We start from the raw sequence: 17,535 nt of genomic DNA, 5'->3' as shown, positions 1-17,535 counted from the left end.
TTTGCATCCACTGAGTCCCATTCAACTGCAATTATTGTTGCTGGTGAATATAACAACTATTTTGTGCATACGGTCTCTCAAATGGGATGAATGAATGAACAGTTTAGCAACTTCCATTGCTGTTGCTTGAAGAAAGGATGCTTTTCTTTACATAATCCCATGGTCCACCTTTACATCTACCTGAACACAGGATGACATTTTAATTTTATTGGCAAGTCAGGGTCCTTTGCCAATGTCTCAGTACCACACTTGGATGTCAGTCCCTGTTTCTCTGCTCAAGTGCTGAAGTGGAGTTTAAACCACTTCCTCTGAACTGTGCACACTGCTGTATTTTCTGTTAAATCATCATTGACCAAATCAACCCAATCTCAGAAGTTTAAGGGAAGAAAAGATGAGACGTAAGAGGCCCTATTTATTAACACAACTTCAGGAGGTCCCAACCAAAGATCTGTACAGCCAATGAAATGCCTTTGTAGCATAGCCTGTGGGAAATGCAGTAACTGGTTTGTGTATAGCAGGCCCCCAAAGGTTAATCTCTGACAAGTTAATCTCTATATTTGACACTGATTGAGGAAATCTCCTCCGTTCTTTCAAATAGTGTCATGGGATTCGTCAAGGCTAATTGACATCTGTTTTGTATTCACAGGTTCATGGGTGGCGGAGGGGAGAGCTGCAGCCTTATTGCGGAGGGACTCAGTACGGCACTGCAGCTGTTTGATGATTTCAAGAAAATGCGAGAACAAATGTAAGGAGAATTTTTTTAGTTTTATAATTTTTGTTTGGAACCGGAAGACTAAATTCTCTAATTTTTGAGCAGCATGCAGCAAGGCATAGGTTTATGTCTAGAGTTCCCATGTCAAAAGGATCAATACTTTTCCTTGCAAAGTGGAAATGATGGAAAGGTAGTATATTAAATTGCTATTCATCCCTTAAAGCGTAGATGCTATTGTAATATAGAACATATGATATCCAATTTGCATACAGCAAGTTCCCACAAACAAAAGCATTAACGATCAGATAAACAAATTTAGTAACTTTAGAGGTGAAATATAGGTCTGGCTGTCAGTGATAACTTTCCAAGTTTTCAAAGTAATATTGCAAGATCTTTTGTATCCATCTGAGAGAGATGGTGGGGCACGTTTAATGTGTCATGCAAAAAATCAACACCTTTGGTTCCTTGCTCCTTTAGCACTGCTAGGTGCGACCCACCTATTCTTGATTTGCTCTGCAATGATCTTAAAAGACGTTAGTTTAAAAATCTCTTCTGTTTCAGAGGGCAGACCCGCAAAATTTGTGTATTGATCTGTAACTCTCCTCCATACCTACTGCCAGCTGTGGAGAGCACAACGTATTCGGGCTTCACAACAGACAATCTGGTGCAGATGATCGGTGATGTAAGTGTTTCCACTGCGTGAACAGGTGGTTGGGTAATTATGGACACTGGAGAGGGTAGTGCATATGATCTAAATTGGGAAGGTGACCTTTTAATGGTTGTGGGGAATAAGTTGTGTTTACTACATGTTTGCCTGTTATTCTTGGTTCATAGCCCTGTTGAGGACTTTGAGCAAAGTTTGATGTTAATGCTGCTCCAGTGGTGCAGTGCGGTTTGTCATTCTTGTGCAGACCTAACCATTGAACTCCCAGGTTCTGCAGTGTGAGGTTTTACCTATAAACATTTATTGTACATTTGTACATGCTCAGCAATTTGAAAGAATATAATGATAAGATCTTTATTAGTCACATGTACATTGAAACACACAGTGAAATACATCTTTTGCGTAGAGTGTTCTGGGGGCAGCCCACAAGTGTCGCCATGCGTCCAGCGCCAACATAGCATGCCCACAACTTCCTAACCCGTATGCCTCTGGAATGTGGGTGGCACGGTAGCGTAGCGGTTAACATGACGCTATTACAGTGCCAGCGATTGGGGTTCGATTCCCGTCGCTGTCTGTAAGGAGTTTGTACATTCTCCCGTGTCTGTGTGGGTTTCCTTCGGGTGCTCCGGTTTTCTCCCACATTGCAAAGACATATGGATAGGTTAATTTGGGTTTAAAGTGGGTGGCGCGGACTTGTGCCGGAAGGGCCTGTTACCACACTGTAAATAAAATTTTAAAAATTTAATTAAAAAAATTTTAAAGAAACCGGAGCACCCGGAGGAAACCCACGCAGACGTGGGGAGAACGTACAAACTCCTTACAGACAGCAGCGGGAATTGAACCTGGGTCGCTGGTGATGTAATAGCGTTACGCTAACCGCTGCACTACACATGCCTGCCAAATTTTGATGCGTTTTGCTAGATGAATGCAGGAGGATGACCCTACCACTCATGACCAGTAGATGAGAGAGGACATCTTCCTAACATTTGAGAAGCATTCTTGAACATATAACGAGAGAATCTAAGCACATAATTTTGCCATTGGCATGTACCCCATTATCAACAACCTGGGGGTCACCACTGATCAGAAACTTAACTGGACCAGCAATGTAAACACTCACTTTAAGAGCAGGTCAGAAGCCCAAGACTCTAATAGTTGGGGGTCACATGAAAACTAAGAATGATCTCAGAAGTTGAGGATGTGACTAAGCACATCGATGAAGGGAGAGTAGTAGATGTAGTGTATATGGATTTCAGCAAGGCGTTTGATAAGGTACCCCATGCGAGGCTTATGGAGAAAGTGAGGAGACATGGGATCCAAGGGGACATTGCATTGTGGATCTAGAACTGGCTGGCCCACAGAAGGCAAAGAGTGGTTGTTGAGGGATCGTATTCTGAATGGAGGTCGGTGACCAGTGGTGTACCTCCAGGATCTGTACTAGGACCCTTACTGTTTGTGATTTTTATAAATGACCTGGATGAGGAAGTGGAGGGGTGGGTTAGTAAGTTTATGGATGACACGAAGGTTGGGGGTGTTGTGGATAGTTTGGAGGGCTGTCAGAGGTTACAGAGGGATATAGATAGGATGCAGAGTTGGGCTGAGAAGTGGCAGATTCAGTTCAACCCAGATAAGTGTGAAGTGGTTCATTTTGGTAGGTCAAATATGTTGGCGGAATATAGTCTTAATGGTAGGACTCTTGGCAGTGTGGAGGATCAGAGGGATCTTGGGCTCCGAATCCATAGGACGCTCAAAGTGGCTGCGCAGGTTGACTCTGTGGTTAAGAAGGCATATGGTGTATTGTCCTTCATCAATCAGGGAATTGAATTTAGGAGCCGTGAGGCATTGTTGCAGCTATATAGGTCCCTGGTCAGACCCCACTTGGAGTACTGTGCTCAGTTCTGGTCACCTCACTACAGGAAAGACGCGGAAGCCATAGAGAGGGTGCAGAGGAGATTTACAAGGATGCTGCCTGGGATGCGGAGCATGCCTCATGAAAGCAGGTTGAGGGAACTCGGCCTTTTCTCCTTGGAGAGACAGAGGATGAGGGGGGACCTGATAGAGGTGTATAAGATGATGAGAGGTATTGATAGGGTAGATAGTCAGAAGCTTTTCCCCAGGGCTGAATTGGCGGCCACAAGAGGACATAGGTTTAAGGTGCTGGGGAGTAGATATAGAGGAGATGTCAGGGATAAGTTTTTTACTCAGAGAGTGGTGAGCTCCGGAATGGGCTGCCGGAGATGGTGGTGGAGGCTGATACGATAGGGTCTTTCAAGAGTCTGTTAAGTAGGTACATGGAGCTGAGTAAAATAGAGGGCTATGGGTAAGCCTAGTAATTTCTAGGGTAGGGACATGTTCGGCACAGTTTTGTGGGCCAAAAGGCCTGAATTGTGCTGTAATTGTTCTATGTTCTAAGTCTTGCTTTTCATCCTCTAATTAAACAAAAATCTCTCCCACTCCACCCCCGGTGAGTCCCCACAAAATCTTCTTTCTCTCCAGCCGGCATAGACTGAATGGCTCCACTTCCTTTGCTGAATCACTTCACTGACTCGTTATGCCCTAGAGCTGCTGATAATGGAGGATTTTATCCAGGCATCATTTTGCCCACAGTTAATTTTTATGTGAAGCGAGGCAATAAAATTTATTATTTTTTTTGGGATGGATGCCCAACTCTAATTCCCTTGAAGGTGGAGATGAGCTCTCATCTTGAACTGCCTAAGTGCAGGTGGTCCCACATTTGGGTTGGTTTGATGTAGGGGTGATGTATTCCAGTCAGCATGGTGTGTAACTCGGGAGGGGAATCTGTCAGGAGGGTTGCCAGGGGCCCACAGTCTTGTTGTCTCTTGTGGCAGAAGTTGGAAGGACAGCACTGGTGACTAACTGTAGTGCATCTCCTAGATATTACACAATGAAGCACAGTGAGATGACGTTGGAGGAGTGAATGTTCAGTGTGGTGGTTGTTCAGCAGCCCGCCATATTCTGACTGGCACTGAGCTTCTCAAGCTTTCTTGGAGCGCAAACAAGTATTGCATCATATGTTAATCTTGCAGATGGTAGGAAGGCTTTGAAGTGTCTGGGAATGGATCATTCACCCAAGTTACCCAGCTTCTAACCAGTTCTTATAGTGACAGTATTTGTGTGGTTGGTCCAGTTCAGTTTCTGGTCATTGGTAATCCCCCAGGATGTTGACAGTAGAGTACTCCCCAATGGTAATATCAGTGAATATCAAGGGTATGTATTTAGACTTTTTGTTGGAGATGGTCATTGCCAGCACTTTTGTGGCATGAATGTTGCTTGCTGTAGAATGTTGTTGACTGGGTTTTGATGTATGCAGACATTAATTTACTGAGGAGTTGCAATGGAATCGAATGTTAGGTAATTACTAGCAAACGTCTGACCTTATGGGAGGAAGGCCTCTGATGAAGCATCTGAAGGTGATTGGACCTAGGAACATTCATTACTAGTTTACACCAGAGGGAATGAGAACCAAACTCAATCCTGCCCTCATTTGACATATTTGGCATGTTTCCACCTGGATTCCTGGTAAAAATCAGCAGGGGGAGCCCTGACCTTTCCCTCTTTTTATCCCAGTGCTGAGAGGCAGTGCGCTGCTTTGGCTGAGACCAGCGAATGCATCTTTTGTTCCTTCTGTGGCCAAGTGTGACGTTTTCTTCCCTGAACTATGAGACATTATATTTTAGAACATAGTAATCACTGTATCAATCTGTTGAGCAAGTCCACCTTCTAACAGTTCTCATTAATACTGGAGAAAATGGAGGGTTTTTTTTGCTGTAGAATTATGTGAAATATTTGTATGTGTGTATGTGATATGACTGAGCTTTCTCTCCGCTTCCTCCCACCATCCCTTGTTAACACATTGTATTGTGTGATTTTTTTTTTGCAGAGAGGGATCCATTTCTCTGTGGTCTCCCCTCGTAAGTTACCTGCCTTGCGAGTGCTGTTTGAAAAAGCAGCCTTGGGTGGTGTTATAGAGTCTCAGCTGAAGGACTACAGCCAGGACCCTCGCCATATGATCATGATTCGGGGGATAGTACTTCCAGGTAAGGACCACCACTTCCACTGCCCCCGTCCTGGCTCCCAGTAACCCGTCTCCCTCTATGTAATTTGCTCTGACACCATTGTGTATGCACTGTAAGCCATGAATCTCCTGGCATCAGCAATACTGGAAGGTGAAACAATAATCACATTTCTCAGGAAAACATCTCAAAATGCCTTGCATTAAATGAAATGAATGATTGTTACTGTGCAAACTGATATTGTAAAGAACTCAAGACTACTTTTTTCTGTCTGTGGTCTCTGTCCTTCAAAAAGTACTTTACTTTCCAGTGTCTCTTCCTGCTGCTCATACTCACAAATGAACCTTGATGGTGAGCATTGGCAGGTTATTACCTTAAACCTATGCCCTCTTGTTTTTGATACCCCTAGTAAAAATTTTTTGACTATCTACCCTATCTACGCCTCAATCTTGTATACTTCTAGCAGGTCACCTCTCGGTCTCCTTCACTCCAACAGAAACAAGCCCAGCCTATCTAATCTCTCCCCCTAACTCAAGTCATCTAATGCAGGCAACATCCTGGTGTCTCCTGTGCACTCTCTCCAGCACAACCATGTCCTTGCTGCAGTGTAGCAATCAGAATTGCACACAATTCTCCAAGTGTGGCCTAACCAGTGTTTTGTAAAGTTGCAATATAATATCCCAACTCTTGCATTCTGCGCCCCAACCTACAAGGCAAGAAGTGCCGCCTTTACCACCCTATCGACCTGTGTTGCCACTTTCAGGGAGCTATGGACTTGGACCCCATGATCTCTATGTTCATCAACATAGTCCCACCACTTACTTTATATATCCCATTGCTGTTTGACTTCCCAAAATGTATCACCTCACATTTGTCAAGATTAAATTCCATCTGTCAATGCTCCACCCAACTTTCCATCTAATCTATATCCTGCCGTAGCCTTGGACAACCTTCCTCACTATCCACAACACCAATTTTCATTTCATATACAAACTTACAAATTATTCCTCCTATATTCAAGTCAAAGTTCTTAATAAATATCACGAACAGCAAAGGTCTAGTAGTCATAGACTTCCAATCAGAAAGACATCCTTCTACCAACTACTCTTTGCCTTCTATCACCAAGACAGTTTTGGACCCAATTAGCCAGATCGCCTTGGATCCCATGTGCCTTAACTTTCTAAACCAGCCTATTATATGGTACCTTGTAAAGTGCCTTGGTAAAGTCCATTTACACAACATCTACTATCCTGCCTTTATCAATTAACTTTAACTTCTCAAAAAATACTCAATCAAATCAGTGAGATAGGATTCCCCCCACACAAAGCCATGCTGACTATCCCTAATCAGTCTCTGCCTTTCCAAATATACGTAAATCCTATCCCTTAAAATTTTTGACAGTAATTTCCCTGCCACTGATGTAAGGCTCACCACCATGTTACCTGTCTTATCCCTGGTGCCCTTCTTAAATAAAGGAACATTAGCCATCCTCCAGTCTTCTGGTACCTCGTCTGTGGCTAAGGAAAATGCAAAAATCTCCATCAAGGCTCCAGCAATTTCCTCCCTTGTTTCCCATAGCATCCTGGAATAGATCTCATCCGGCCCTAGGGATTTATCCATCCTTGTGCGTTCTAAGATATCCAACACCTCCAATTTCTTAATACTCCATGCTATCAGCGCATCCCCCCACCCCCTGAGCTCACCTTCTTCCACGTCCTTCTTGGCAAATACAAATGGAAGTATTCATTTAGGACCTTGTCCACATCTTCTAGCTCTACATGTGGAATACCCCTTTGGTCCCTAAGGGGACCCACTCTTTCTCTGGCTACCCTCTTTATTCCTAATATACTTAGTCATAGAATACTACAGCACAGAAACAGGCCCTTTGGCCCGTCTAATCCATGCCAACCTGATCATCTGCCTAGTCCCATCTACATGCACCTATACTATATCCCTCCAAACCCCTCCCATCCCATGTACCTATCCAAACTTCTCTCAAATGTTACAGTTGAACCCACATCCACCACTTCCGCTGGCAGTTCGTTCCACACTCGCACCACCCTCTGAGTGAAATTTTCCCTCGGGTTCCACTTGTGTATTTTCACCCTAAACCTATGTCCTCTAGTTCTAGTCTCACCCAGCCTTGGGGGATAAAGCCTGTATGCATTCATCCTATCTATACCCCTCATAATTTTGTATACCTCTATCGGATCTCCCCTCATTCTCCTGCACTCCAGGGAATAAAGTCCTAATCTATTCAACCTTTCCCTATAACTCAGGTCCTCAAGTCCCAGCAACATCCTTGTAAATTTTCTCTGCACTCTTTCAAGCTTATTGGTATCTTTCCTGTAGGTAGGTATCCACAACTGCCCACACTACTCTAAATTCGGCCTCACTAATGTCTTGAACAACCGAACCATAACATCGTAACTCCTGTACCCAGTACCCTGATCATATATCCAAAGTACCAAAAGCTCTCTTTACGGCCCTATCTACCTGTGGTGCCACTTTGGATCTGTACTTCCAGGTCCCTTTGTTCTATCACACACCTCAGAGCCCTACCGTTCACTGTGCAAGTCTTACCCTGGTTTGTCCTCCCAAAGTGCAACACCTCACACTTGTCTGCATTAAATTCCATCTGCCAATTTTCAGCCCATTTTCCTAGCTGGTCAAGATCACGCTGCAAGCTTTGATAGCCTTCCTCATTGTCCACTACGCCCCTAATGTTGGTGTCATCCACAAATTTGCTGATGCAGTTCACCACGTTATCATCTAAATCATTAATATAGATGATAGACAACAACGGGCCCAGCACCGATCCCTGTGGCACACCACTAGTCACAGGCCTCCAGTCAGAGAGAAGCCATCTACTACCACTCTCTAGCTTCTCCCGCTAAGCCAATGTTGAATCCAATTGGCTACTTCATCCTGAACACCAAGTGACTTAACTTTCTGGACCAGCTTCCCAGGCAGGACTTTGTCAAATGCCTTGCTAAAGTCCATGTAGACGACGTCCACTGCCTTTCCCTCATTGACCTTTCGTGGTAACCTCCTCAAAACTCTAAGATTAGTTAGACATCACCTATCATGCACATAGCCATGTTGACGATCCCTAATCTGGCCCTGTCTATCCAAAAACGTGTGTATCCTGTCCCTTGGAATACCTTCCAATAATTTACCCACAACGGATGTCAGGCTCACCAGCCTATAATTTCACGGCTTATTCTTAGAGCCTTTCTGGAACAACGGAACAATCATTAGCTATCCTTCAGTCCTCTGGCACCTCACCTGTGGCCAAGGACATTTTAAATATCTCTGCCAGGGCACCTGCAATTTCTGCACTAGCCTCCCACAAGTTCCGAGGGGGTGCCTTGTCAGGCCCTGGGGACTTATCCACCTTAATTCACCTCTAGACAGCCAGCACCTCCTCTTCCGTAATCCGGATACGGTCCATGACCTCAGTTCTAATAGTCTCTGTGTCTGTCTCCAGAGTAAATACGGATGCAAAAATTTAATTTAAGATCTCCTCCATCTCTTTTGGCTCCATGCATAGATGACTACGCTGATCTTCAAGAGGACCAATTTTGCCCCTTGCTACCCTTTTGCTCTTAATATAGCTATAGAAACCCTTGGGGTCTCTATCACCCTGTCTGCCAGAGCAACCTCATGTCTTCTTTTTGCCCTCCTGATTTCTCTTGTGTTCTGTTGCATTTCTTGTACTCCTCAAGCACCTCATTTGGTCCTAACTGCCTGTACCTGATATGCACCTCCTTCTGTTTCTTTACCAGGGCCTCAATATCCCTCGATTACCAAAGTTCCCTAAACCTTTTAGCCTTGCCTTTTATTCTAACAAGAACATACAGATTCTGTACTCTCAATATTTCACCTACCAAGCATTCCTTTGCCGGAAAACAGCCTATCCTAATGCACATCTGCCAGATCCCTTCCAATGCCATCAAAATTGGCCTTCCTCCAATTTAGAATCTCAACCCGAGGACCAGTCCTATCCTTCTCCATAATTATCTTGAAACTAATGAAATTATGATCACTCGATCCAAAGTATTCCTCTACACACACTTCTGTCATCTGCCCTGTCTCGTTCCACTAGGAGGAGATCCAGTATCACGTTCTCTCTAGTTGGGACCTCTACATATTGATTAAGGAAACTTTCCTGAACACACTTGATAAGCTCTATCCCATCTAACCTCTTTACAGTATGGGAGTTCCCAGTCAATATGTAGAAAGTTAAAGTCACCTACTACCACAACCTTATTTTTCTTGCAGCTGTCTGCTATGTCTACAAATTTGTTCCTCTGTATCCTGCTGACTAGTGGGAGGTCTATAACATAGTCGCATTAACATGGTCATCCCTTTCTTATTCCTCAGTTCTACCCATATTGCCTCAGTAGATGAGCCCTCCAGTGTGTCCTCTGAGCACTGCCGGGACATTTTCCCTGATGAGTAATGCCACCCTTCCCCCTTTGATACCTCCCCCTCTATCAAAGCATGGGAACCCCAGAACATTGAGCTGCCAGTCCTGCCCCTCCTGCAACAAAATTTCACTAATGGCTACAACATCATAATTCCACGTGCTGATCCATGTTGTGTAGAATAACTTGGCGTTCTCCTTAATCTTACTTGCCAAGGCTATTTTCTGGCTTCTGTTTGCTGTCCTAATTTCCTTATTAGGACAGCAAACAGAAGCCATAAAATAGCCTTGGTCCTACATCCCCTATATTGCTCATGGGACTCACTTGACTGTAGTTGGCTATACCTGTAATTTGCTTCCTCTTTTATCCTGATCAAATCTACAATAACTTCTGTTATCCAAATTTTCCTAACCTTGCCAGCTTTTCCTTCCACCCTCACTGGGACATGCTGGCTCTGAACTTGTGCTAACTTTTTTTTAAAAAAAATGTCCCACTTGTCAGATGTTTTTCCAACATCGGCTCCCAGCCTACTTTCGCTGTCTTCTCTTGACCTATTGAAATCAGCCTTTTCCCCCAGCTTAGAACTTTAACTTGAAGACCAACCTTATCCCTTTCTCTACTTACTTGGAAATTTACAGAACTGGGACGGACTTGCTGGGGCAAATGTTGTAGCATTGTAGAAAAAGGGAATGTAACAATTCATTGCAGCCTGTTCTATGTCTACCATACATCATTGAAAGTCTGCAATGTGCAGTTATTTTAAGAATGGAAACTAGTCATTGACATTCTTTTTTTGTGTCCTTTCCAGGTGGAGGGACAGTAGCAGCTAACACTGTGCCACAGAAGCCAGTTCCACCGCAGCCACAGCCGCCAGTACAGCAGCAGCCAAGTCTGTTGTCGAGTCAGTCACAGGCACCCCAACTATCGCAGTCACAGCCACCGTCTCAGCCCCAGGCAATGCCTTCTGTCTCACAGCCATACCAGGTAGATGCATTTAGCTGCCTTTTCTCCATCGGACCCACTCCCAAACTTCTGCTGCTGTTGACTGGCTGGGATTTGAATGGCTTCTGCTACCTCTTCCAATTTGAGCCGTGACATTGACAGGCTCTTTGACTTCTCTTGAGACAAGGAAGAGACCCAGCTATATACCTTCCAGCAAAGTGTTGGGATTTTCCAATAGCATTTTCTCAAACAACAATTCTTCAGAGTGCAAACCTTCTAAAACCAACTTCTTTCCCATTGCTTATTATAACACCCCGTTGAAAATTTTTAGCCATACGTAGTAGTAATATTGTACAGTATGAATTTTAGCTGGATCTCCTCCCAGTCCTTTTAGATTAAAATCATATATGGATAAATTACAATGGCATGGCTTTGAGAATTGCTTGATGTTGCTCTGATTTTATTTTCCTCTTTGATGCTAGAGACTGCAAGGCTGAGAGAGCATTCTGCAGCCAAGGTAGAGGGGTTGGTTCATCAAGTGCAGCAGTAGATGTGCTGTCCTAAAGCACTGCTTTGTCCTGGATGGCTTGCTTTTTGAGCATGGATGTGGCTGCACTTATGAACATTAACTATATTCAAAGCCGAGGTCAAGAAATATATGAACAATAGAGGAGCAGGTAATCAAGTAGAAGAGTGGATGCACAGGATCAGTCACGATCTTGTTAGTCATAGAATGTTAGTCACAGTGTAGAATGAGACCATTCAAGGTAAACCTTAAAGGCAGCAACACCCTAAGGTGGGAATGTTGAGACCAAGGTATAAAAGGAGTTCCATGTAAATTGGGAGAAGCTGTGGTCAAAGTTCAGGCTTTGGTGAGGATGGTAACCAGGTAAGGTGCTTTTTTTCTTAGTAGAAGGGACTGGGGTGAAAGGAGACACAAGAGACTGCAGATGCTGGAAATCTGAAGCAACACACACAAAACATTGGAGGAACTCAGCGGGTCAGGCAGCATCGATGGAGGGAAATGGACAGTCGACGTTTCGTGTTGAGACCCTTCATCTAGACTGGAAAGAAAGAGGGGAGATAGCCAGTATAAAAAGGTGGGGGGGAAGGGGTGGAGCAAGAGCTTGCAGGTGATGGGTGGATCCAGGTGAGGTGGTGGGGGGAGGAAGAGTGGAGCTAGGGAGGTTATATGCTCCAATATCCCTGGTGGCAGTACCTGCCAGATGTGTGTCCAGCTGCAGCTCCTGTCAGACCTATAGAACAGTTAGAGCTGCAGTTGGACTTGCTATGCAGGGTCTGTGATGGAGCAGGTACGTTTAACTGGTTAGTTTGGTCACGCTACAAGTACAGAAAGAAAGGAGGTGGGTGACCACCACGAGGAGCCGGTAGTGCCCTGTGGTCATTCCCCTCCCAAACAGGTACGCTGCTTTGGATACTGTTGTGGGGTGGGCTGTTGTGGGAAATGGCCTCTGAGGGAAGCGGCAGCAGCAGCAAAGTTTATGGCACCATAGTTGCTAGCAAGGGCAAAAATGGGAGGATAGAACAGATGAACGGGTGGCTGGTGCAGGAAGGAGAGTTTTAGGTACGTGGATCATTGGGATTGCTACTGGGGAAGGTGGCACTTGTACAAGGGCAAGTAACACCTCAACTGGAAAGGGTCCGATATCCTTGAAGGAAGGTTTGCTTAGGTATTTGGAGCATTGGCAGGTTGGGAAACTCGGTAGCAGTGTGGCAGGTGAGGAGATTATCCCGATTGTAGGGAATAAATCAAGCAAGTCCAGTGGGCAGAGCAGATAGAGGCAGGTGAGGGAGCTGGTAGGTTCAACTGCATTCAGTTTAATGCAAGTAGCATCATGGGTAAGTCAGCATAGAGCATGGATCAGCAGATGGAATTTGTAATATTGTAATCAGAAACAGTTGAGTAAAGGGTAGGACTGGCAGCTTAACATTCCAAGTATAGAAGTTTCAGACGCTACAGAGGGGGATACAAAAGGGAAGGGAGAGTTTCTCTTCTGACTGTGGAGAACCTCACAGCTCTATGTAGAGAGGATATCCTGGAGGGATCGTCCAACTAGGCCATATGGATCAAACCTAAGAAGAAGAAGAGTGATCGTTTTGGGATTATATTATAGGCCTCTTGGTAGACAGCAGCAATTAGAGAAACAGCTATGTAAGCAAATTGTATGAAGGTGTAAAAGCAATAAGGCTATAGTAGTGGGGGATTTTAACTTTCCCAATATTGACTGGAATTGTCTTAGTGCACGGGGCTTAGATAGGGTGGAATTTGTTAAATATAGCGTGAGGTTTTTTTTTGAGACAATATATAGATAGTCCTAACAGAGAAGGGGCTGTACCTGACCTTAGGAAATGAAACCAGGCAGATGATGCAAGTGTTGGTTGGGGAACACATTCTCATCAACTTTCACCCCTCCCCTCCCCTCCCCAAATTCTACCACTAACCTACACACTAGCAGCCAATTAACCTACTAACTTGCATGTCTTTGGGATGTGGGAGGAAACCGGAGCGCCCAGGGGAAACCCATGAGGTCACATGGAGAACATGCAAACTCCACAGAGCACCCAGGCTCAGGATTGAACCTGGGTCACTGGAGCTGTGAGGCAGCTGATCTACAAGTGGTGCTATTGTGCTGAAAGGTGAGGATACTTTAGTGACCCTGTGGCCATTGTATTCACCCAGGTGAATGGAAAATGTTCAATAATAATCGTGATCCATGGGTGAAAGGGGACTTCCAGAACTTTGAAAGTGAAACATTAAGTTTAATTGGCATTTGTTTTAGTCGTATAATTATGTGCCTGTATATTTATTTCAAGCACTTTATGAAATTTCCCTGGCCCTTCATACCAGCATTATCTAAGAGAATTTGACAGCAAGGCACATGAAGAAATATTGGGACAAAAGCTTGGTTAGGAAGATGCAGAAAAGAAATTCCAGAACTTGGAACCTAGACAACAAGGAGAATAGACAACACTGGAGAGCGGGATGGAGCAGGGAGGGTTTGAAGGCACTCAAAGATAAGAGTTTTACTTCAGTATCACCTCCAGTGTCGATCTGGTTAAGTGCTAGGTTGGCAGTTGGGACTTCAGACAAGTAACTGGTTAATACAAGTTTCACTGCTGAAACTTGAATGTTGTCCATGACTTTCAGAAGGCTGCAGACTGCTTCCTTATTGAAGTCATTGTGACTGGATCCCAACACTGGAAACGGCCCCACATTGTTCAGTAAACTCCTACTGGCTTCACATGCTGGTATTTTAATGTTTGAATTATTGTCAACAATGATGTTGCAAATACATGTCTTAGAAGGCTTTAACTATATATAAATGTGGTTCTGGTTTTGCTACATCAAAGTGGGACTACTTTGCTTTACTGTGGAGTCCAGTTCTCACTTTAATTCCTCTCCTGTTTGCAGGGCCCTTCAGCGTCAGGCTCCCTCGCTGGTGCTCAAGCTGCTGCTCAGATTGCCTTGGAAACAGCAACCAATCAGGCCAAGGCAGCTGTGGTCCCATCAACCAATCGATGTAAGATCAAAACGGTGGAAATTCTGTGACCACGTCATAAACTGAGCTCTGCAATTTAGTACTTTGTTCTGTCACTTTAAGAGCAATACATTAAAACTCTGCTAAGGATTTGGTAGGTTTTCCAGACTATCAAATGTTATTCCAACTACTGCTCCCAGCACACTTTTCACCTTTTTAAGATGTTACACAGTACAGTAATACAGAAATTTTTTTCAGTGAACCTTCTAAGTTTCTAGGGAAACAGGGCCCCAGTAAGTTTAAAGAGAGTGTGGGCCTGTTATGATTTCTGATGTAAGATGCAAGGTGTATCTGTTTCCTTGATGATCTAATGGGCACATTGTATTAAAAGCCTGTACACTGTGAGATTTCAAGCTGCTATCGACTCAGCATTAGGCGAGTTAAATTGGCATCCCTGCTCTGAAATAAGGATAGGGGAAAAGGTGGGAATCGAGGAAATGTCATCAAGGATTTCTTCTCTTAATCATGTCCGGTGACCAGGATAAAAGTACAAACCCAAAGCCATTTAACAGAAAAGGGAGCCATTGGAGAGAATCAATTAATGTTTCAGTTTGACAAGAAAGCCTTTTGAAGGCTTTTATGAAGCATTGTTGGTTATAGGACAGAATTAGACTTGGATGGGAATACCTCTACAACCATATCATCCAAAAGCACTGTGTTTAGCCTTAATGAGGTCTGGCCATTGGGAAAAGTGTTTGAAGGCCAGTGCATGTGGAATTTTACCCTAGCTGGAGTGAAGTGCCTTTAGGAGAGGAAAATTGTTTTGGGAATATGCTGATGCAGTGTCACAAGCCAAAAGAAGTTTAAGAGCAGATTCCCTGCTGAACCTTCTGTTTTCTCATTGCTGCTTCACAGTTCCTGCGGTCAACCAGATACCTCCTGTTTCTGGTGTTGGAGCGATGTTCAGCCAGGCTACTTCGCAAACGTTAACATCCGCGCCTGTGGCCAGTATGGCCAAAGTCATCCCATCTACAGCGTCCATGATGACTGCAGCAGCAGCACAGTCCAGCCTGGTATCCACGGTCACTACAGGTGTTCCACAGGCTACACAACAGGCCAGCCAGCAGTCCTTGGTGGGTAAAACTAAAATTAATAACAGTTTTTAATTTCAAAAATATTTTATTCATAAAAGTATATACTGGAGATGAAATCGATGGACATCTTTCTGTATGTCCATTGTATTATCAAATCAATACACTCTATTACAATGCACCAATGCCATTTGTGTTTCCTCCTTAAACAATACACACTTGAAGCATTTGAGAGGCTGTTACACAGAACCTTAGACTGTGGTCCAACCCTGCAGAGCCTTTCGGGTGGCTGCACTGAGCTTCAGTGCGTCTCTCAGTACGTACTCCTGCACGCAGGTATGTGCCAATTGGCAGCATTCACTTGTGGACGTCTCCTTGCACCAGAAGACCAACGAGTTCTGGGCAGAACAAAATGTGTCTTTCACCAGGTCAATGTCTGTATCGGTATGTATCCCTGGGAACAGCCCGTAGATCTTGGAGTCCTCTGTCATGCAACTGCTCGGGGAAAACCTTGGCAATCACCGCCGCTTCCTTTTCCAGACCTTGGAAAAACAGTCCGCAAAGAAGTGAATGTTTGTTTCATCTGCACTGCAGCCATTTCAAAGGCAGTACGTGTTGGGAGTGAAACACCAACTGTGCAGGAAAGATCTGATGGGGAGGGCCCCTCTCGCTGCCAGCCAGGCAAGGTTCTGATGATGAGGTGTTCTTGGTCTTAGTGTTTATGGTCTTTTTGGAGAAACCATACTTTTATTATCATGATCAGCTGGTAGACCATAAAGATACACAGAGCTTGCATTTTGCCCAGCTGATTTCAAGGGGGAATTCTTCCTGCCCGTGTAAATTATCAATTCAAGTGTCGATTTTTGCCATTTCCACCCCCTTTCTTGATTATACCTGCTGCTTTGTATAGGATCGGGTTTTCATGATGCATCCAAAGTCTTGTATCTACACAGTGACAATGTAGTCAAACATCCCAAGGTACCTCATGGGTATGCTGGTATATAAAATTTGATACCGGTTTCCCCTATCATTCCAAAGACGTGCTGGATAGTAGGTTAATCAGCTACTATACATTACTACAAGTGTAGCTGGTAGTTGGAGAATTAGGGTGGGGAATTAGAACGTGATCGCTTCCATGTCAGGTGTATTAGTTGATGGGCATGTGAGAGAGAAGAGGTTATGGGGAAATAAGTGGAGGAATGGGATTGATGGGATTACTCGGAGAGCTAGGATGGATTCAGTGGGCTGAATGGCCTCCTGTGTCATATGAGAACCACTTAAGGGGATTTTAAGGCAGCTGACCAAAAGCTTGATCAGAAAGGTTTTAAGGAGCATTGTAAGTAAGAAAAGTTGGTCAGGGAGTTCCTACCCATACATGACTGGCTTGCCAACAGATTTTTTTTCTATGCATACGCACCAGCATCTGATTGAGCCCAGTCAAAGACTGTGGTTGTGTCTGATCTTGAATTGATGCTTTTAAAACATGAAGGAAGCAAAATTGGAGGAATTAGTCCCTATGATTAACTGAGGGATGTATATTTTGTGTTCTTTGAATAGACTGTAGGTGTTGGAACAAGTGCTGGAAATGTGTGTGGAGTGACTGTAGCCCCCACACCTGGTTCGGTGGCCAATAAAATCCTAGCGTGGAACGGGGTCTTGGAGTGGCAGGAGGTAAGATGGTGCCTATCTTGTATTTTGCTTATAGAGCAAATTTAAAAGACAAAGTCTGTCTGATTTAAACCTAAAGATATCGAGGTATGCCACATTGTATAGCATGTGGTAATCCAAATGCTTGAAACTTTTGCTCTTTCCTTTAAGCCACCCCACCAAAAAAAACTTCAAAAAGAAAAATATATATAATTTTCCTATCGTATGACTGCACAGCCATTTTATGTTTTTGGCACAGTTATTTATAGAATTCCTTAAAAATATTCTACCACTTGTGGCTTGTGTTATAATGACAGATGGTCATTAAAAGCCTGGCTTCGTGCCTTTCTTGGTTGCCCAAATTGATTTTTGCATTTTTTGGCTCTTCCTTCTCAGAAACCGAAACCTGCATCGGTGGATCTAAATGCAAAACTCACACGCTCGCTTCCATGCCAGGTGTATGTCAACCCAGGAGAGAATCTGTAAGTATGTGAATTGAAAGAAACTGGTGTTAT

The 17,535-nt window shown here is 44.1% G+C and overlaps 1 protein-coding gene across 6 annotated transcripts in view; it reads left to right on the top strand.

The window, feature by feature from the left end:
- med25 (mediator complex subunit 25) overlaps window positions 1–17,535 on the top strand; it is a 47,710-nt gene that overhangs the window by 15,024 nt on the left and 15,151 nt on the right. For all 6 annotated transcript variants that reach the window (XM_052043011.1, XM_052043007.1, XM_052043010.1 and 3 more), the window contains 8 exons: window positions 647–745; window positions 1,274–1,394; window positions 5,278–5,434; window positions 10,649–10,824; window positions 14,216–14,324; window positions 15,198–15,415; window positions 16,931–17,044; window positions 17,417–17,502. In XM_052043011.1, coding sequence (XP_051898971.1) covers window positions 647–745; window positions 1,274–1,394; window positions 5,278–5,434; window positions 10,649–10,824; window positions 14,216–14,324; window positions 15,198–15,415; window positions 16,931–17,044; window positions 17,417–17,502 — 1,080 coding nt within the window. The remainder of the gene's footprint in view (window positions 1–646; window positions 746–1,273; window positions 1,395–5,277; window positions 5,435–10,648; window positions 10,825–14,215; window positions 14,325–15,197; window positions 15,416–16,930; window positions 17,045–17,416; window positions 17,503–17,535) is intronic.

The sequence above is a fragment of the Pristis pectinata genome, chromosome 33 (assembly GCF_009764475.1).
Source record: "Pristis pectinata isolate sPriPec2 chromosome 33, sPriPec2.1.pri, whole genome shotgun sequence".
Lineage (NCBI taxonomy): Eukaryota > Metazoa > Chordata > Chondrichthyes > Rhinopristiformes > Pristidae > Pristis > Pristis pectinata.
This window is presented reverse-complemented; position numbering and strand designations above follow the sequence as displayed.